General features: G+C 56.9%; 9 protein-coding genes across 9 annotated transcripts; 5 read left to right on the forward strand and 4 right to left on the reverse strand.

Moving 5' to 3' along the window:
- Positions 1-149: 149 nt before the first annotated feature.
- On the forward strand, positions 150-1,107 carry EX895_003142 (uncharacterized protein; the record flags this gene model as incomplete). The annotated part of the gene is made up of 2 exons (XM_029883740.1): positions 150-182; positions 271-1,107. 2 exons carry the CDS (start codon positions 150-152, stop codon positions 1,105-1,107), a joined length of 870 nt encoding a protein of 289 aa, XP_029740031.1.
- A 208-nt stretch (positions 1,108-1,315) lies between these two features.
- EX895_003143 (uncharacterized protein) lies at positions 1,316-1,958 on the reverse strand (the record flags this gene model as incomplete). Its single annotated transcript, XM_029883741.1, has 2 exons — positions 1,316-1,518; positions 1,616-1,958. The coding sequence occupies 2 exons, from the start codon at positions 1,956-1,958 to the stop codon at positions 1,316-1,318; spliced, it is 546 nt and encodes a 181-aa protein (XP_029740032.1).
- A 305-nt stretch (positions 1,959-2,263) lies between these two features.
- Positions 2,264-5,056, reverse strand: EX895_003144 (uncharacterized protein; the record flags this gene model as incomplete). Its single annotated transcript, XM_029883742.1, has 1 exon — positions 2,264-5,056. One exon carries the CDS (start codon positions 5,054-5,056, stop codon positions 2,264-2,266), a length of 2,793 nt encoding a protein of 930 aa, XP_029740033.1.
- Positions 5,057-5,835: 779 nt separating this feature from the next.
- Positions 5,836-7,023, forward strand: EX895_003145 (uncharacterized protein; the record flags this gene model as incomplete). Its single annotated transcript, XM_029883743.1, has 1 exon — positions 5,836-7,023. One exon carries the CDS (start codon positions 5,836-5,838, stop codon positions 7,021-7,023), a length of 1,188 nt encoding a protein of 395 aa, XP_029740034.1.
- Positions 7,024-7,472: 449 nt separating this feature from the next.
- Positions 7,473-8,381, forward strand: EX895_003146 (uncharacterized protein; the record flags this gene model as incomplete). The annotated part of the gene is made up of 1 exon (XM_029883744.1): positions 7,473-8,381. One exon carries the CDS (start codon positions 7,473-7,475, stop codon positions 8,379-8,381), a length of 909 nt encoding a protein of 302 aa, XP_029740035.1.
- Positions 8,382-8,430: 49 nt separating this feature from the next.
- Positions 8,431-9,426, reverse strand: EX895_003147 (uncharacterized protein; the record flags this gene model as incomplete). Its single annotated transcript, XM_029883745.1, has 2 exons — positions 8,431-8,586; positions 8,695-9,426. 2 exons carry the CDS (start codon positions 9,424-9,426, stop codon positions 8,431-8,433), a joined length of 888 nt encoding a protein of 295 aa, XP_029740036.1.
- Positions 9,427-10,601: 1,175 nt separating this feature from the next.
- EX895_003148 (uncharacterized protein) lies at positions 10,602-12,170 on the forward strand (the record flags this gene model as incomplete). The annotated part of the gene is made up of 1 exon (XM_029883746.1): positions 10,602-12,170. The coding sequence occupies one exon, from the start codon at positions 10,602-10,604 to the stop codon at positions 12,168-12,170; it is 1,569 nt and encodes a 522-aa protein (XP_029740037.1).
- A 702-nt stretch (positions 12,171-12,872) lies between these two features.
- Positions 12,873-16,520, forward strand: EX895_003149 (uncharacterized protein; the record flags this gene model as incomplete). Its single annotated transcript, XM_029883747.1, has 1 exon — positions 12,873-16,520. The coding sequence occupies one exon, from the start codon at positions 12,873-12,875 to the stop codon at positions 16,518-16,520; it is 3,648 nt and encodes a 1,215-aa protein (XP_029740038.1).
- Positions 16,521-17,534: 1,014 nt separating this feature from the next.
- EX895_003150 (uncharacterized protein) lies at positions 17,535-19,334 on the reverse strand (the record flags this gene model as incomplete). Its single annotated transcript, XM_029883748.1, has 1 exon — positions 17,535-19,334. The coding sequence occupies one exon, from the start codon at positions 19,332-19,334 to the stop codon at positions 17,535-17,537; it is 1,800 nt and encodes a 599-aa protein (XP_029740039.1).
- Between the last annotated feature and the right edge of the window lie 1,147 nt (positions 19,335-20,481).

Here is a 20,481-nt window from a genome sequence, read left to right on the forward strand (position 1 = left end):
AAAAAAGTATCAGGCAGTTGCTCAACATCTTGCTTCCTCCTTTCCTTCTCCCACACACACTTACGCCTATCTCCCTCTCGGATCTACGAAAGAGATTTCTCTAGACCCAACGTCAAACTTACCGTATCCCATCGCAACGCATCACAATCATGTTGGAAGCTCGTCTCCGTGAGGCTGTCCTTGTAAGTGTACCACCGTCAGCGAGGTTTAGTCGATTCGCAGCAAGCACGTACTGACTGAGCTCTTCTTCCCCTGCGCCCCACGAAACAGCTCAAGAAGGTGCTCGACGCCGTGCGCGAGCTCATCACCGATGCCAACTTCGAATGCTCCGAGGACGGCATTCGCCTCCAAGCCATGGACAACTCGCACGTCGCCCTCTCGGCGATAGAGCTGCGAACCGACTGCTTTGAAGAGTTCCGCTGCGATCGACCCATGTCGATCGGTGTCTCGCTCTCCTCGCTCGGCAAGATCCTCAAGGGTGCCAACAACGACGACGTGCTCTCGCTCAAGAAGTCTGACGACGGCGACACGCTTCAGATGACATTCGAGTCGCCCAAATCAGACCGTGTCGGCGAATTCGAGATGAAGCTCATGGACATTGACTCTGAACACCTCGGTATCCCAGACACGCAGTACGACGCTGTGGTCAAGATGTCCTCGGGCGAATTCGGACGCATCTGCCGCGACCTGGCCAACATTGGAGAGAGCGTCAAGATCGAGGTCTCCAAAGAGGGCGTCTCCTTCTCGGCAGAGGGCGAGATCGGTGCGGCCAGGATGACGTTGAAGCAGGGCAGTGGCACCGCGGTGCTTGCCGACGACGACGGCGATGATGACGACGAGGATGTCAAGCCTGCCAAGAAGAAGCGCAAGCAGGACGGCGGCAGCAGCTCCAGCGGCGGCCAGGTCCCTGTCAAAATCGAAATGCAGCAGGCGGTCAACTTGACCTTCTCGCTCAAGTACCTCAGCAACTTTGCCAAGGCCGCTCCATTGGCAGACGAGGTGCAGCTCCATATGAGCAACGAGGTTCCTCTCCTCTGCGAGTTTGGCTTTGAGAACGGCTATGTGCGATTCTACCTCGCTCCCAAGCTGTCCGAGGACGACGACTAGACGTGTCTCCAACAAGACTGTTCGGCTTTTGACTCGCTTTCTCACATATGTGTATATCCTCCTGCACTCGTTCTCTTGTGCGCAACGTTTCTGGTTCTTCTGCTGTACATCACACACATGCCTTTCGATTGGTTCACACGCTCTGTTTCGAGTTGTCGGGCTGTGCAGGTGAGCGCGCAGAGATAGTTTGAGATTGCGGAGAGTGTGGTCAGGGGGATCGATCGACGACGGAGATGCTGAACAGCTTGGGCTTCTTTTCCTCCTTGTGTTGTTGTGTTGCTGTGTCGTGGTCGATGAATTTTGCGCCTGTTGTTGAAGCTGGCGCAGCAGTGGTAGGAGAAGATCGGTTGTTTCGGGCGGGGAAGAGTTCCTCCAGCTTATCCGCTGCTAGGAGGCCGAGTGTTGCGAACACTGCTCGCCGTGTCGTCAGAAGGGGAAGGACCGGGTTTTAGCTGTCTCGTTGCGAAGAAGACGATGGTGCGTGGGAAGGGGAGGGGGTTAAACTTACTGGCACCGCAAGTCCAGAACACCAGTTTGGTGTTATACGGCAGTGCTTTGTACGATGCATACACCGAGCCCTTCTTGCCACCTGATCTCCCGCCGCTAGCCGTAGCACCAGCACTAGCTCCAGCCGGAGTATCTGAACGTGCTGCGGGTGCTGGTGCGGTCGGTCGAACGGGACGTGCAGGGCGTGCGGGTGGGGCAGGAGCCGCGGGTGCATCCTTCTTGAACACCGGCTGCGACGCTGATGGCGCCGACGCTGCGTCTCTTGGCCGACTGACGAGCCGTATCGCCGTTGTGTGTAGAGCCCTCGCCTTAGGCATGTGGGTCATCACTGTTCGTGCGTTCATCCTGTTGCAAGAAAGTGTGGAAAGTAGGTGAGGAGGAGACAGTTCAGGTGAGAAGGAATTGGAAGAAAAGATGCAACCGCCCGCCTATGCACGGTTTTCCGGAACCCGAAAAATTATCCCCCCTCCTTGGCTTTGCTAAACAGGACTGTAGAGCATTGCCTAGCCTTCACTCGCTTGTCACGTTCCTTTCATGAAGCAGACACAAATGACGCTATCACAGACGCTCCTTACGAGGAAGTTACACGGTACCTGAGGAAGCTTGGTCGGCATTGCATCTATTCGCCCATCTCTAGCGACACGTAAAATTACAGCGAGAGCACCTTCGTCCACTCCGCCTGTACCCTTTCCGTCATCTCTCCGACCGGATCCATCTCCACACCATCCGCAGGTCTCAGCTCTGCGAACTTTGCATACGCCTGGCCCACTTTCTCCGTGACCCCGTTCACAATCAGCCTGTGCATCTTCGGATCTTCGACCCACAGCATCACCTTTGCCGCCTTTTCAGGCACGATGCTCTCGATGCACGTCTCCAGCGCTTGATACGTGCTGCTGAACTTGGCCGCGCTCGCTTCGGCCGCACTCTGATCGATGTAGACACGCAGTGGGAGGATGATCGAATCGGACCAGTGGGTGGTGACTTGTTCGATCAACGTCTGCAGTCTGGCCGATACGTTAGATGAGCTCGGCTGCATATCGAGTTGCGTCGCTGACACCGAGTCTGCGTCAGAGGCAGAAGCGGATGGGTACAGCAAACGACCTGTGTTGCTCCAGAGCGAGTTGATCGCGGTCACGAGTGACGACAAATTGACCATGGACGCCGACGTTCCTGCGCTTACGTGAGCAGGCTCGTCGCCGTGACCACGATGTGCACCGCTGGTCGCTGAAGCGATACTTGCAGTGGTCTGCTGATCGTGCGCTTGCTTGAGCACTAACTCTGCTGACACCACCACCTCGCGCAAGATCTCGAGTTGTCGCAGCTCGAACAGCCATGCATCCTCGCGCTCCAGGCTATCTCCTTTTTTGCGCTTGACTAACTCCGAGGCGCCCTTACTGACGCTACCAAGACAAGCATCGACAGCTGCGGTCGCGATGCGGCGAAACGCGTTCGCCGGCACAAGTGCCTGCAAATGGTAGAGCAGCTCGAGCGTGTACCCGACGGGTGCATAGTAGGTTGATAGCAGCGTAGGCGGAAGTGTAAATAGCTGCACCTTTTCTTGCTGCGCTTTTGAGGATGATGAGGCGTGCGATGCGGAGAGAGCGGCATCGAGCAAGCCGGCGCCCGACTTGGCGCGACGGTGCTGCGCTTTCCCAGCCGCTGTTGCGGATGCTGCTGCTGGTGGTGTCAATTGCTCAGCATCGGAACCATGCAAGGCGCCTTTGTAAGTGCGGATGCGCTCGGGGAACTCGAGGTCACCATCCGACTCGCTCGCAGTGAAGTTGGCAATGTCGGTCGAGACGATGGACTGGGCTCGCGCAATAAGTCGGGACTGCGCCTCGTGGAGCACCGACAGCAAGCTGCGCGCCCACAGAGGTCGTCGTTCGTTAGTGCCTTGGGCTGCATTAGCGTGCACGGCATTCGCAATGAGGGAAGAGGCTTGCGCCAACACTGAGAGGTCTTCCTCTTTGGCCAACTTTGGCCTTAGCCGCGCAGTGAAAAGGTCGGCAAGGTCGGTGAGGTATGCGCTGAGCGCTGCATCCGAGTCGTTGCCCTGGTTCGAGGCAAGATTGGAAGACACGTCACCACTCGCACTGGCGCCAAAGAACTGCTGATAGAGGTTGTGCTCCTTTTGCAAGACGAAGCGAGCAAGATGAGTCGCTGCTCGGGTCTGTTGAATGAGGGGTTGCTGAAGCTGACTATGTGGTTGCGCGCTTGTAGCTTGCGCCTCGATCTCTGTCATGCGTTGCAAGAGGATGCGCGAGAGGAAGGGACGGCGATACTGGAACCAAGCAGCTTTGCATTCTTGCAGCAGAGAGTTAAACTCTGCGGCGGTAGATGCGGTTGCGGAGGAAGTGGCGGCGGTGTTGGTGGCGCGTTTCTGCAGCTCAAAGATGAGCGGACGAAGCTTGGTGATCTGATGTGTTGCGTCGCCGAACAAAGCGTCGGCCACCTGCTGATTGAGCGCAGATTCGTCGGCGTCGTCTGTTGTACTACCAGCAAGCTCGCGTGCCTTGCCTTTGGAGTCGAGCGCCGGTGCGGACGCTGCCGACCTAGGGTCGGAAGTACTGCGACCAGAATCGAGCTTCTTAATCCGATCCCAAACGTGCTCGGATTCGGCCTTCAAGTCACGAACGACGGCCATCTTTGCGAGAGTGGCGGCTCTGGTGACGCACTGTGAGTACCGCATGCGGTACAGCGCAGCGTCCCGGTACGACTTTGCCGGTTCTTGCTGCAGAAAAAGGAGGGCCATGTCGAGCTGGTCCATAAGCTCGAGGAAGGACTGTGAATAGACGATAGCGGAGTCAGGCGAGCTGAGCATATTGGTGGCATAAGGCAGCAAGGTGAAGAAAGAGAGGCGAGAGGCAACATCTTCTGCTAGAGTATCGAGATGGGTCTGCGAGTCGAGGAGCGATTGGGCCTGTTCACGAATGCCTCTTGACGAATCTTGAACGAAAGCAGTTCCTGCGCGTAGCTCGGAGACGTTGACTTGACAAGCTTCGAGCTGAGCTAGCAGATTGTCTGCAGTGGAGGTGGTGTCCGAGATACGCTGCAATGCTTGGCGATGCGAGGTCTGCGTGGAAGATGTGACTGAGTCTGACAGCTGGGTATACCAGGCGAGGAAGCTTTGAGCCGATACGAGCGGAGCGCCAGCATCTGGTAATGTGATGGGATGGTTACCCTTGGCGATCGAAACCTCGGCGCCGCCTGCATTGGCTGCATCGTCGACGGCGGATTCGGACACGGTTTCGGCCTGGCTGGGATGTTCGACAGGTTGAGACGAGGGGGACGGCTGACGCTGCTGTTGCTGTCTGAAATCAGACGAGTTCCTGTGAAGCCATTCTGCGAGGCGATTGACGGAAGCACGTTGAGAGGAAGTGAGAGGAGCTTTTGTGTTGGCCCAGTGATCGAGCTGCAATGGCCTAGCCGTGGAAGCAGTCATGGATGGTGGTTGTGAGGGAGAGTGAGACTGCTGAGCTGACGCAGAGGCATACATGGTCGAATGCCTGCCTGTCTGCCAATCAGACAATCTTCTGCGCTTCTATTCAGCTTCTCTCAGCTTCTCTAAAACGCAACGCTGAGTCGAGTCGAGCTTGTGCTGAATGTGATGGTAGAACATGAAAGTTGGAATGGTCCAAGAGCTATTCGGAGCAAGTGGACCCTTGACGGATCACCCGGGCGATTCTTCGCGGCTGCTCCAAGCCAAAGCGTGTGACTAAGGCTGACCACCAGCCCAGTGAGGCTCTCAGATCTGCACAGGCCACGCGAATAAGCCGACACAGCCTTGACGCCTCTGAACCTGGTTGAGCCAGTCAAGTGGAGTTGGAAATTGGAATTTGTCCCCTTCGTCGGTCAAGGCTGCACTGTGCGGTTGTGGTGGTGCTGCGATGCGAGACTTCAAATCGGCAAGGGCGTTATTACTCGTCGGCCAGAGTTCCGATTGTTGCTTGTCAGCCATCCACTCGCTCAACCTGCTGCTGCTGCTGCTGCTGCTGCTCCTCCTCCTCCTCCTCCGTCATCCTACCATCCTCCTCAACGAACCCAGCCAACACTGCAGGCTGGAGCATCGTATCCCATATAGCATAGCATCTACGAGCAAAGCGGTGTCTAGAGCTGATCACGTCCCTTCGGTTCCCTTAGGTTCCCTCAAATCTGCGATACTCGTCCCTTGCTCGGACCGACCCGTTGTACCCAAGCAGATAGACGAACGCATCATCCAAAATGGCCGACCAAAGACCCGTTGTCGTTGACAACGGTACCGGTTTCGTCAAAGTCGGCTATGCTGGCTCCAACTTCCCCGAACACGTCTTTCCCTCGGTCGTCGGCCGTCCCATCCTGCGTTCGGAAGAGCGCGATGCCATCTCGAGCAACACGGGTACTCAGATCAAGGACATCATGGTGGGCACAGAAGCAGAGGAACTCCGAAACTACCTCCAAATCAGCCAGCCCATGGAGCACGGTATCGTAAAGGACTTTGGCGACATGCGCCACGTTTGGAACTACACCTTTGACGAGAAACTCCGCATCGATCCTCAGGGCCGCAAGATCCTCCTCACAGAGCCGCCCATGAATCCAAAGAAGAACCGCGAAGAAATGTGCCAGATCATGTTCGAAGAATACGGTTTCGACGGCGTCTACGTGGCCATCCAGGCTGTCCTGACACTCTACGCTCAGGGTCTCCAAACCGGAGTTGTCGTCGACTCGGGTGATGGTGTCACCCACGTCGTGCCCGTCTTTGAGGGCTTTGCGCTGCCCCATCTCACCAAGCGTCTGGACGTAGCCGGTCGGGATGTGACACGCTATCTCATCAAGCTCCTCCTCATGCGCGGCTATGCATTCAACCGTACTGCCGACTTCGACACGGTCCGACAGATCAAGGAGAAGCTCTGCTACGTCAGCTACGATCTCGACCTCGACAAGAAACTTGCTGAAGAAACTACCACGCTCGTCGAGTCGTACACGCTTCCCGACGGCCGTGTCATCAAGGTAGGCTCCGAACGCTTCGAAGCGCCCGAGTGCATGTTCCAGCCGCACCTCGTCGATGTAGAGCAGGCCGGTGTGGCCGAACTTCTCTTCAACACCATCCAGTCCGCCGCTGTCGATACGCGCTCCGAACTGTACAAGCATATTGTGCTGTCCGGTGGTTCGTCCATGTATCCCGGTCTGCCAAGTCGCTTGGAGAAGGAGATGAAGCAGCTTTACCTCACACGCGTCCTCAACGGCGACGGCTCCAGGTTGAAGAACTTCAAGATTCGCATCGAAGACCCACCCAGGAGAAAGCACATGGTATTCCTTGGTGGTGCAGTGCTCGCCGACATCATGAAGAACAGGGAGAGCTTCTGGATTTCGCGTGCAGAGTGGTACGAGCAGGGCAAGGCGTGTCTCGACCGACTTGGACGTCATTCCTAGAAAGATCTCAAGAGCATGAGCTTCCTTTCCGCCTCCACACCTGTCATGGCGCTGATGCAATACAGATACAGTGTGTGAAACCGACAAGAGTTGATCAAGCGTGCAAAATCGAATTGACGATGATGATGATGCTGATCCTGATGGCTCGATTGAGTGTGGAAGATACAGTTATGCGGCCGCTTCTTTCGCCGGAAATGGCTGGTATTTTCAGCCTGATTTTGGCTGCATGCACGCACCGCATTTCTTTTTCTTTTTGGCTGCAGCGAGCACACTCTTGCACGCTCCACAATAATACCGAACTTGCCAACGATCTCTTCGTGTTTGCTGAACACCATCATCTGAATCCATCGACATCCATCACACAGGCCAGACATTCACTCTGAACGCTTCTCGGCGCCAAGGCCACTCAATTCTCAGCTCGCTCGTACTCGAGATCGCGCACCACCACCATGGCACAGGCACAGCCTCTCCAGGGCATCTCGATACCGCGCTACGAATCTCGCTCGAGCACCGCTTCGTCGTACATTGTCTTCGCCGTCGTCATCCAGCTCCCCGTGCGCTCATGGACCGTGTACCGACGCTACTCTGACTTCGTCCGGCTCGACAAGAACCTCGCTGCCAGTCCAAATGCTCCTTCCTCCAGCGGCGATCGAGAACCTGGTGGAGCAGGGAAACCGCCACCTCGGCCACTTCCACCTCGAGAACGCGCGAGGGAGTGGAAGAAGACCTTTTCAGGCTTTCTCTCATTCGCTACCGGTGATCAGAGCTATGACGACTACGATCAGGAGATCTGGTTGAAGGAGCGGATGCAGGCGTTGGAGATGTACCTCAAAGCCATAGTCATGGATCAAGATGCTGGATGGAGGGAGTCAGAGGCGTTCAAGTCGTTCATCGAATGGCCGATGAGTATCAAGATGGTCACCGCAGTCACATCGCCCGCAACGGCCTCCCCTCGAGCTGCGAGAACAACACCCGCCGCACGCACCACAACGAGCATGCCAGGTGGGCTCCCCCCAGGTACCAGAGCGCTTGGCGCAGCAGCAGCTAACACACCCCGACCACCGGCACAAGAAACAGACACCACACGACCGCTCAACAACGGTCAACTCTTCCAATCTCAAACTGATGCCATGGACCAACAGGACGAACAACTGCTCAATTTAGCCGCTATCCTCCGCCGACAGAGGCAGATGGGAGAAGCCATCAACCAGGAGCTCGGGGAGCAAACCGAGTTGCTCGGTCAATTGGATTCAGAAGTCGAGGTTACCCAGGCAAATCTCAGCAAGGCGGATGCGAAGATGGACCGCTTCGATGGAGGCAAAGCGAAAAAAAAGGCGGGCATCGGGAGAAAGTTTTGATAGAGTTCAGATCACAGAGTGTGTATACCCGTGTGTCGTGCCCTTAGGCCTAGGCAGTAGGAGTCTTGTTACGACTTCGGAAATCTTTGTTCATCTCGTCCATCGTGCACCACTGCACTCCTTCGTGCTCGTTGATCCAGTCGATGAAGCGTTCGTGCATAGCGAGCACCTGAGGTCGACCAGAGACGTCCGGATGAACGGTGATCTGTTGCGTTTGCCAAACAGCATCGGGAAATGCACTCAAGATTGGATCAGTATGCGAGCACGGTGGGCTTTAAACGCTAAAATGAGCTAAGGCGCGGGTACCACTTACGGGAAAGACGAAGTCCTCTTCATTGTCGTACAACCACTGGAACATATCTTTCCACATCTGTTCGATATCCCGTGGGTTCACCCATCCGTGCGAGTTGGGGGCTGTCTTGATGAACATCATGGGTGGCAGGTCGTCGACATACCAGTTGGCTGGAATCTCGACGAGCCCTGTCGTCTTTCCTTTGACCAACGGCTTCATCCACGTCTCGGCCTCGGCGTTGTAGTCAATGTTGGTCCAGCTGTCTCCCGTCCTGAGCCAGTAGCACTGGCTGTCTTGATGCATCATCGAGTGGTCGTATTCGATGCCGTACTTGAGCAGCAGGTCAGCACCCTCTTTGGACGTCTCCCACCACGGTGCGACGCTCCCCTTAGGCGGTTTGCCGACGAACTCGGTCAGCTGCTTGAAGGTTTTGTCGAGGATATCCCCCTGCTGCTTCAGCGTCATTTGCGTGGGGTTCTCATGTGTATAGCCGTGAAGAGCCACCTCGTGCCCGGCGTCGACGATAGCTCGACATTCGGTCGGGAATGAATCGAGGGTGTGGCCGGGGATGAACCATGTCGCCTTGATCTTCTTCTTTTCAAACATCTTGAGCATGCGAGGAACACCCACTTCGGCGGCAAAGATGCCTCGCGAGATGTCTGAGACCGAGTCTTCGCCTCCGTATGAGCCGATCCATCCAGCTACCGCATCAATATCGACGCCGTACGAGACCAGAACGCGTTTGGGGGGCATGGTTGTGTCGTCTGAGAGCGAGTTGCTGGCGGTTTTGACCGGAAAGCGGGACTGCGTTGTGGGCTGAATGAAGAGGGTGGTGGGCTTGTTGTGCGAGCATGCGAGCTTGTACGCTGGGCTCGACCTTCTTATACTACTTTGGGCGTCAGAGATAAGAGCCCTGCATCGAGATAGGCACACGGAAGCTGGTAACCGCGACTGCTGCACGCATGGCTATCTCTGCTTCGAGACAGAATTTGCATGACCAGAACACTCCACCTTCCTCATGCAGCTCTCCTTTAAGGTTCAAGCTGGCTCGAGCACACGACACGAGGCAAAGCAGAGCGCGAGAGATCGACTAGGTGCGGGGTAGGACAAGATGAAAGTCTTCGCTCAACTTGGTATGTGCGCAAGCCAAGGACACCGACTAAATCACCGAGCTTCCGCCATGAGGCGGTCTAACACTCTGGTAAAGGATCGAAACGGGTCACGGCCGGCAGCGTTCTGGACCGGATGAGTTGAGCCGCGGCAGTTTCAATGGCGTCAGCTCCGTCTCAGCAGAGCGTGTCTGTGCGGACAGAAAAGACAAGTTTTTGAGCTGCGATGCTCTTTCGCAAGGTTCTTCCTTCCATCATCGTTGACATTGCCGCGCTTCATCTCTTGCTCCTGCTCTCTCTCGTCGCTAGCATATATACACCGAGAACAAAGAGTTCGGGTCGCACATGTTGTTGGCTCCCATTCGCATATTGACAAACCGCGTCTTTCGAGCATTTTCACCTCGTGCCATCATCCCATCATTAGCGACGACCCATCTCAAGGTAAGTGTTCTCGTGTCTCACTACGACAACGACCGACAAGCAGCGCAGACTCCAACTCTTTGAAGCAACGCTCTTCGATATGATGAGGACATTTCTTAAACATTGTGAACAATCCAACACCGAGAAGGTCATCAACCTTACATTGTGCGGAGTTATAGATTAACCAGACTCTGATCGTCACTGGCTTCGAAGTTGGTCGTTTGCGCTGTCTTGGCACCAGGACCATCCAGCTGACGTCAGACTACATTTTGCGGTTTATTCTTTTAGCCACAGCTCTTACTTCCGACTCAATTCTCTTCGTTGGTCGCGCTTCAACAACGCACTCTCTCGCTAACAAGCCACTCAGATCCAGCCGCTTTCGCATCTCAATTGAGCAGTATGGCATCCACATCACGAACACCCGCGCCCGAGCCGACGCTTTTTATCGACGGCAAGTGGACGCACGCCAAGCAAGGACACACGCGACCCATCATCAACCCATACGATGGCTCTACCGTCACAGTGATTGACGAAGCCGGCAGCGACGATGCGCTTGCCGCCGTAGCCTCTGCCGCCAAGTTCTTCCGCTCTTCATCGTGGCCACACCAGACGTGCACCGCACGAACGCCGCTGCTGTCGAAAGTTGCGGATCTGCTGCAGCGAGACAAACAGATCCTCGCCGAGATCGAAACTAAGGACACCGGCAAGACGCTCGAAGAGAGCAAAGTCGACGTAGACGACGTCACCAACGTTTTCCGCTTCTACGCCGAGGAGGCCAAGAAGCTGGATCAGCCCAAAAAAATCGTATCGGACGTCATCCCTGACTCGGTGGAGAGCACCACGTTGCACGTACCCGTGGGCGTGTGCGTGCTGATCGCACCATGGAACTATCCGCTGTTGCAGATCTGCTGGAAGGTGGCTCCTGCTCTAGCCACGGGCAACGCGGTGATCATCAAACCATCCGAAGTGACTCCTCTGTCGACGATATACTTCGTGAAGCTGCTGATCGAGGCCGGTGCACCCACGGGATCGGTGCAGCTACTGACGGCAGGTGGCGCATCTGTAGGGCCAACGCTGACGGAACACGCTGATGTGGATCTGGTGTCGTTCACAGGTGGTCTGGACACGGGACGTCGGATCATTGCCTCGTGTGCAGGCACTGTCAAGCGATGCACGGTCGAACTGGGCGGCAAGAACCCCAACGTGGTGTTCGCCGACTGCGATTTGGAGTGGGCGATAGATACGGTGACGACGGCAGTGTTCTTGCATTCGGGCCAGGTGTGCTCATCCGGAGCCAGGCTGATTGTAGAAGAGTCGATTGCAGACAAGCTGGTAGCCGGCGTGGTGGAGCGGGCCAAACGCATCCACATGGGCAACGGCCTGGACCCTGCCTCGGAAACGGGACCGCTCGTTTCGGCAGCGCATCTTTCCAAAGTGGAAGCTTATGTCAAGCTGGGTGTGCAGGAAGGAGCCAAGCTGGTGGTGGGTGGATCGCGACCCGACGCCAAGCAGCACCCCGAGCTGGCCAAAGGGTTCTTCTTCTGTCCTACGGTCTTCGACCACTGTCACCGCGACATGCGCATCGTGCAGGAAGAGACGTTCGGCCCCATCCTCACGGTGGAGCGATTCAAGGATGGCGACGAGGAGCACGCCGTTTTCCTCGCCAACGACACTAAGTACGGACTGGCGGGCGGCGTGCAGTCGGGCAACGTTGAGCGTGCACGCCGTGTGGCCAAGCGCCTCCGTCACGGAACTGTCTGGGTCAACACCTACGGCTCGTACACGCCTGCTGCTGAGTGGGGTGGGTTTGGCTTGAGCGGCAATGGACGCGAGCTGGGCAGCAAAGGTCTGGATGAGTATATCGAGACAAGGCACGAATGGGTCGAGACTAACCCGGCCAAGCCTGGCTGGTTCAAGGGTCAAGGTAAACCGCTTCAGCCTGCTACTGGTCTCAAGGCCAAATTGTGAGCACAGTGCGTCGTGCTATGCTGTACTGTACTTCTACTGTCTTATGTATACCACTCTTGACCGATTGCAAGCGAATGTTCTTCCATAAATTGACCGAGTGCCGGAGTTGCAAGCAGAGAGAGGATCGTGTCGAGCGACCGTTGTCTCTCTCTCACGCGAGAACCCCTTTTTTCTAGCAAAGAAAGACTCCACTTATTCGTGCTTGTCTTGGCTGTTGGCTGTTGCTGCTGCTGATTTCCAACTCGAATGAAAATAAAGAGACAGAAGAACCCCACACAAATCGCAAGGCACAGCAACATACAGCAGATCGCACAGCCGAAGGAAAGTACAAAAATTACGCATCAAACTGAGCAACGGGCAGCAGCGGCAGCAGCAGCTCAAGACACACACGGGGACGCTGTGCATGAGCGTCACTGCACGCTCCACTGTGTGTGATTCACTTTTCTCACGCTCGCGCTCGCACCGCCCGATAATCACCTCCCGACGCAGCCGTCCAGACAAGCTTGCTTCTCTACGATCACATCTCGCTCGGCACTCGCACCGATTCACCACCACCACCACCACCACCACCACCGCCATCAGCAGCAGCAGCCAGGCTCGCTCAAAGATTCCTGGAAAGACGACCACGACCACAACCACGACCACCTCTCACTCCTGGAACATTCATTCTAGATCGCACCTCTTCCAGTGCTCACCGCCAACATGCCCGCCGTGGTGGGTGCAGCCACTGCTTCATCACCGCACTCCAAATCCTCGTTTCTCTCCGCAAACCACCCGCTCAACCTTCGTAAACAGGCACAACCCAAACTCGACTCGAGCTTCAGCATCAAAACCTACATTGGTGCAGCAAATGCCTTGCTCGATAAGGCAAGAGCTGCAGATGCACAAGATCAGATTGAAGTTGCTTTCGTCAATTACCTTAAAGCTGCCAATGTTGCTGCGTTCATAGCGAAGCACGATGATTGGCCAAGGATCTCGAAAGCACGCGGCTCGGTCTATGCAGCCTACAACGAGCTCATGAAGCAAGCGCCCGCCTTCATCGAGCGAACAAAACGTCTCGAGTCTCAACTCGCCATTCGAGAAGAGCGCAACGCAAAAGCCAATGCGGAAGCAGCTGCAGAGCAGGCTCGCAATGCGCTTCTTCAACGACAAGCGCAACCACCAGGCGATTCCGCACTGCGCAGCGAAGCTCCCGCCAACTCCAACACCGCCACAACTGCCACCGACTCGGACGACGACCATTCCGCTCATGGCACAGATGCTGAGCCCGTCGACCACCATGCCACCGGTAGACGTACGGGCAGCTCCCTCGCGGATCGTCTTCAGGCTCTCCGCAACTCGGCTGCGAGCGATCCCGCAGAACTCCGCACTCGTGCCCGTTCCGACAGTGCCGGTTCCGCACCCGGTCTGCCAAGGTCTGGCGATCTCGCTTCTCATCTCGAATCGCTTGCCGAGGACCATACTGCCTTCTCCACTGACGACCTCAACCAAGCCTTGCCTGACGCATCTTCTTCCAGCCAACCCAGCTTTCCCAACGTTCCAACCGCTTCCGAGTTCAACTCTTCCTACCCCACCATCGACCAATTCGAGAGCAGCAACTCCCAACAGCATGCTTCCAACGGCGCTAGTGATGCTTCCGGCTTCCCCACGTTACCCACCCACCCTGTTGGCAAGATCAAGCGTCCACTCCCTGCACCACCCGCCGCCACTTCTACTGACGTAGCCCGCGAGTTTGCCCTCGCACGCGATGTCCCCGATCCATTCGATTCGTCGGCGAAGCCTGCACCCCAGCGTCAAATAGACGGCTTGCCCAACCAGGAACCTCGCCGTTTCAGCCTACAGCAGCACAACTCGCGCCACTCGAGCAGCTCAGCAGTGCACACCTTGCAGCAACACGCCTCGGCAGCCATACGCAGTTCGGCGTCCTCAGCCGGTGCTACCTTGAATACCGCTGCTCCAACAGAACCACGTTCACTCATGGTCGGCTCCAAGCCCTCTCTGCCCTTCAAGAACCACATCTCGGTTGAAGAGCTCTTTGGTTTCCTCAACCCAGGCTTCGAAGAATTCACTGACGGCCAGGGCAATCGCAAGATTGGCAAAAAGATGGGCCTTGACGTCCTATTGCTCGACGTCCGCAGCCGGGCCGAGTTTGAGGCTGGCCGCATCCTTGGCGGCAAGACCGTCTGCATCGAGCCCATCACTCTTCGCGAAGGCATGAGCTCCGCCGATATTGAGGATAAGCTTGTCCTCTCGCCTCCCGAGGAGCAGTCGGCTTTCGCATCGCGCAACCGTTTTGATCTGGTGGTGCTCTACGATCGCAACCTTCGCTCTCTCCGTAGCAGCCCGTCGGCCGACAAGATCCCGCAAGATCCCGCAGCCCAGGCTCGGATGGACATTCTCATCCGCGCCATCTACGAGAACGAGTTTACAAAGACCTTGTCGCATCAGCCCGTCTTGCTCGTTGGTGGCTTCGAGAGGTGGGCTCAAAAGGCCGGAGACAAGCTGGTGCTGCGCAGCTCCAGCTCGACAAATGGCAACGCACCCGCATCGAGAAGCAGCATCTCGTTCGAGCCGGGCACACGCTTTCCTACTGCCGATGATCCGAGCACACGTGCAGCCACGGCAGAACAAGCACGAGAGCAGGAGCTCAAGCGCGCTAGGCGACAGCAGCAAGTGTTTGCCGACGGTGCGGGCGCGCCATCACCCTATCGGCCACCCTCTGCGCCGACATCGCCATCAGCACCTTCTAGGGCAAGCGGCATGCACCCTGGCGGCATCTACCCTAGTCGAGCCACCACCAACGGCACCAGCTCTCCTTTTGCCGCAGCATCTATGGATGGCAGCGGCTACATGGCCCCGTCGCTCCCGGCACGTGCATATCAAGGTGCACCCTCGTTCCCCCCAGCCGCAGCCCATCGTCCACCGTCTCGCTCCAACTCGTCCACCACCTTTGACTATCCGCAGCTCAAGCCCAACTCGGTATCATCTGGCGCTGTCTCGCCGTACGGCTTGGCGGCAGCCCCTCAGCCACCGCCCATGGCTGCATCCACCGCATCGCCTTCGGCAGCTACGATGAATCCACGCGATCGCTCCCATTCCGCATCTACTCCCGCGCCGCTCGTCCCCGGCACTGGCTCGGCGGGCGGCAACGATCCTTCCAAGAAGCAGGTCATCGCGCCTGGCTATGCGGGGCATTTGAGCACGCATTCGTCGCGCATGTACGCCAGCCCTACCAATGGACGAAGCGCCGACGAAATCAAGATCGGCCTTACGGGGCTCAAGAATCTCGGCAACTCTTGCTACATGAACTCAACCTTGCAGTGTCTCTCTGCTACAATTCCTCTGGCGAGGTTCTTGCTCGACGGATCGTACAAGCAGGCCATCAACCGCACCAATCCGTTAGGCACGCAAGGGCAGCTGGCGACCGCCCTGGCTGGACTGATGCATGTCATGTGGGGGGAGAAGTACGCATTTGTGTCTCCTGTCACGTTCCGCGAAGCCATGGCTAGGTTTGCGCCTAGTTTCAGAGGGTACGACCAGCACGATTCGCAAGAATTCCTAGCAATCTTGCTGGATGGACTGCACGAGGATCTCAACTACGTCGTCACGCGGCCTGCAGCAGTGGAGATGACGCCGGAGAGGGAGAACGAGCTCGAGACGCTTCCGCAGCAGATTGCGAGTGTCAAAGAGTGGTCGATTTACCGCATGCGCAACGACAGCTTGATCGTCGACTGGTTCCAAGGGCAGTTCCGCAACAAGTTGACGTGCTTGACATGTGGCAAAACGAGCACCACGTACGAAGCCTTTACTTATCTCTCGTTGCCGGTGCCGCACGGGCGCGGGGTGGGCAAGGTGACGCTGCAGCAATGTCTGGACGCGTTCGTGCGCGAAGAGGTACTCGACAAGGGGGATATGTGGAATTGCCCTAGGTGCAAGAAACCGCGCAAAGCCACCAAGCGTTTGTCGATTTCGCGTCTGCCTCAGATCCTGCTGATTCATCTGAAGAGGTTTAGCTTCAAGGGACCGTTCACGGACAAGATCGACACGATGGTGACGTTCCCCACGGCTACAGCGCTGGATCTGACGAATTACATGCCTCCGCCTCTGCCACCGGGAACGGTCAAGGCAGCCAGTGTGCCCGTCAGCCAGAGCCAGATCCCGCCGTATCTGTACGATCTGTACGCGGTGACGCATCATTTTGGTAGTCTCAACACAGGCCACTACACGGCAACGGTCAGGAGCAATAGGGAGTGGTGGTACTGCGACGACAGCAGGATTGCCAGAGGCGACGATAGACAGTTGCATACCAATTCGCCGTATGTGCTGTGGTTCAGGAGGAGGCCTAATTAGTAGCGGCACTGCGGCGGTTCGAGGAATATAATAGACTCGTCGAGAGAGAGCAAAGTGGTGTGTGCGCGTGAGAGCGTGATTGCGCGGAGGCTGAGCTGAGGGTGAGGTGTTCGAGATGAAGCTCGGTGGTGTGGCGCGGTGAAGGTTTCGGTGTGAGCTCAGCGAGGAAGGGGAGAGACAAAGCTTGGTTGACGCTGCTCTCGTATAGACACGGGCACTCTTTTTCGTCGAGAAGGAAACGCGCAGGGTGCGCAAGGATGTGTTGACTCGCAATCGTCGAATCAGGAGCCTCGTCAGCGGTGAGCTGGCTTTTTCACTGTAATGACACTCGACGCAACCCTCTGCTGCTACACGGTTGAGAGCACCCTCTTTCGACCACAGGCACATTGATGGACCTTCTGGTACCGTCTGTGTGCATCGCAAGATATGCGCCCGCAGTTGTCACCACATGCATGCGCGCTCTGATATTTGTTAGCTCGCCACCCAAGGCAGAACGTCGCTGCAGAGGGGAAGGTACAAACAGGGCAGGTAATTTAATTTGAGGCTCACTTCTGGACCACCATCCTCGCTCGCGGCAAGAACGAGAGAAAAGAGATACGACAGACTCTCAGAAGGCTGATAGCATGGTGCAAAGCAAGCTGGTGGTCTAGTACCAAGAACCCCACGTGGCCCAAGAAGAGGAAGACGAGGAACAGTCGCACATGTCGAGCTCCCTCTTTCCAAGCCCCAAGTGTGTCACCCTGCGACGATCTCGTCGTGTTCATGGCCTCGCTTTCAAATGTCTCCGTGCCAACGTCTTTCTTCTCGTCCTCAAAGCCTTGTCTGCAAGCAAGTTTGGACACTGCTCACCCCATCCCTCTCCGCTCACACACTGTCACCGATGCATCTCACTTCGTATGCACGCATAAAGTCAAAAGATCATCCTCTTGACTCTTGACTCTCCACTTCCCACTTGTTCGCAATTTGCATTCCAAGGTATGTATCGCATTCAGCTCTCAGCCATCATCTGAGCGTTCAAAAGTCGCCGAGATCGACCTCGACGAGCGTCGAGTAGTTCTTGACGGCGACGAAGCCATTGCCCATGCCCGTGTGTGCGACCTTTTCGTGGGTGACCTGGATGCCGCCCTTGTCGTCGTCGCCTCCGTCCTCCGCGGGTGGCTTGGCTGGCGCGGTTGGCGGCTGGGCGGCGGCGCGCGCGGCTTGCGCCGCCTTTCTCGCCTTGCGCTCGACATCGGACTGTTTCGTCCTGTCGAGCGCACGGTTGCGTTCGTTGACCGCTGCGAGCCGCGCCTCGAGGCTCTGCGGTTTGAGGTCCGCGCCACCGCCGGCACCTGCTGCTGCAGAGAGTGTGGGTGTGGCTGTGCCGTTTGTGCCCCTGGGGCTGTCGAACCCGGCCGTGGCGCCGAGCACCGCACTGCCACCCATGACGCTGATGGCCTCCTGCCGGAGCCTCTTTTTGGTGGCGAGGATCTTTCCGATGTCCTGCTCGGTCAGCGGAGTGGTAAAGAACTTGTCGAGCTCGTCGGCCTTCCTCGCTACCGCGGCCTTCTTGGGCAGCCGCTGCTTGCTGCCCTGCAGCATGGCGATCCACCTCTCTCGCTCCGACTCGCTAAACTCGCCACGCGAAAGCAGGTTGATCTTGGCTTCGTGTTCGGCCCCCGCATGCTCGAAGACGAGGTACACGTTGCACCACTTGCCCGACTTGTCGTCGGAGAGATCGTAGAACTTGCCCGGCCTCTCGACGACGTCGCTCACCTGGTGGATGCGGTAGACCGTCTCGGTGCGCGCTGGGTTGGTCGGGTGCGGGCGCTCGCCCCACGAGAAGCGGAAGAAGCTGCCTGTGAGGTACTCGCGCCAGCGCGGGGCGTAGAGACGCGACTCGATCTGGTCACGCGTGATACGTGCGGCGTTGAGATCGGCCAGCGACGGCGGTTCGGACGAGTCGCTGCCGCGCGCATTGTAGTCGGTTCTCGCCGCAGTGCCCTTTCGACGCGGATAGTCTTCTTCGTCCGAGTAGTCCGAGTACGAGACGTCGGACGCAGAGGACGAAGCGTAGCCTCGACGGTTGCGCGATTTGGCTGCACCTGCAGAGGGGGCAGCGTCGTCGTCCGAATCGAGTTCGCGAGAGCGCGAGATGCCCGCTGCTTTCTCTTTTCGTTTCTTGCGCAGTTCCGACAGCTTGGCCGACTTGGCGTCGGTCTGGCCGGGCAGCTTCTTCTTCCTGCTCTTTGCGGCAGAGGCTGCGCCGTACGCGAAGTCCGAATCGCCATCCGCATCCTCGTCTGTGTCCGCATCGTCGTCGCTCTGCTCGCTCAAGTCCGAATCGGCTCCCCTCCTTCCCCCCCTAACGACCCGCTTCCTAGACGCCGCCTTTTTGGTCGCACCAGCCGCCGCCTTTTGCGCTTTTACGAGCGCAGCAAGCTCCACCTTCTGCCTACGCTTGTTGATCTCGTCCCTACGTTTGGCGAGGATGTCTTCGCGCTCGAGCTCATTCATCGACATGAGCTCCTCCATGTCGCGCGCCGACTTGTAGATACCCTGGTACGGATACAGCGCAGCGCGTTCATCGGAGGAGGAAGCGGCGGCGTCATCGTCGTCAGACCCGGGCGCGTCGGCGTCGGAACCAGAGGCAGATTCATCGAGCAAGTCGAGCCGGCGCTTTTTGGCGAGCGAGGAAGAGGCAGAAGGTTTCGAATCGCGTTTGGATCCTGTGCGCACGCGGTCGCCCTCGTCGTCCGAGGAGAGGTCGATGTTGCGCGCGGATCCACCGGCAAGAGCAAGCAGCTCGTCGTCGAGTCCTCCTCCACCTGCCATGGCTGTGCGAGTGTGTCGTGTCGTTCGACCGTGTAGGGATGCAGACTGCGGCTGAACAGATGCGTCGTTCGCAGTGGAATGACTGATGCGAATGGCAGTCGAAATAGTCTTGTAGTGCGGTATGCGTGGTGGTGTTAGAAGAAGGAAGGCAGAGGCGAATGAGTGAGTGATTTCGGCGGTGGATATGACTGCGCCGTCGCATTGCCAAAACCAGAAACCGTTCCCGCGAGCACCACTTATCCGCGCGAGACAGATTTCGTTGAATTTTCAATTGTTAAATTTAATTGCAAATCCGAGCCAAGACCGCTGTCAAACGTCAAAAAGATCGATTTCATTGGCAGCCAAACGCTCTCTGCTCTTGAAGTCACTTCAACCTCGTCGGACAAGTTTTGGAGCAAACGAGAGCGCATGAATGTGATATGAGGTAGCAGTGAGAGAGGACCGCCGCATGGTCTCTTTTCCTCCTTGTTGATGAAAGGATATGTCTGCCCATCAAGCGACGCGGAGCTTGTTCTGCTTGTTGTCCTCCTCGTTGCAGCTCAGAAAGTCTAGGAGACTAGCAATGACACGGACGACGGAGGCGGGCGTTGTTCCGGGTTCAACTCGAAAATGGCTTTGATGGTGGCTGCCAGCTGATTTTAAGGTCGAGGGTAGCGTCGACGCAGGAATGGAGAAGCTTGGTAGGACAAGGAGGAATTTTCAGACACGAATGCTTCAACGGCAGCCATGGTAAAGGAAAAAAACAAGACAGGTAAGAAGGCAGAGATGACAGAGAGTCACGATAGCAGAAGAAGAAAGGGCAGTGAGAAGGAGGTAGCGTGGCAGAGTTAAGATCAAAGATAGAGAGAACGACAGGGCTACTTCTGCAAAAAGAGGCACCGTACAGTACTGTCGTGAGGCAGCCGCGATCGCTATGCAACCCTTCCCACCCAGGCTCAACTCCTCACCCCGTCGCTCGCAAGACGAGAGCAATGGAGACACACCAGAAGCACTGCGGTATGTTGCGACACAGATAGTTGAGAAGCGTAATCTAAAACTACATAAAGCGAGAGAAAAACAAAGAGGTCCAGTGACAAAACGCAAACGAGAGAGCATGAAAGGCGTGACATGAGGCAGCAGTGCGAGAAGACCGCCGTGTTATTCCATT

The sequence above is a fragment of the Sporisorium graminicola genome, chromosome SGRAM_19, assembly GCF_005498985.1.
Source record: "Sporisorium graminicola strain CBS 10092 chromosome SGRAM_19, whole genome shotgun sequence".
Taxonomy (NCBI): Eukaryota; Fungi; Basidiomycota; class Ustilaginomycetes; order Ustilaginales; family Ustilaginaceae; genus Sporisorium; species Sporisorium graminicola.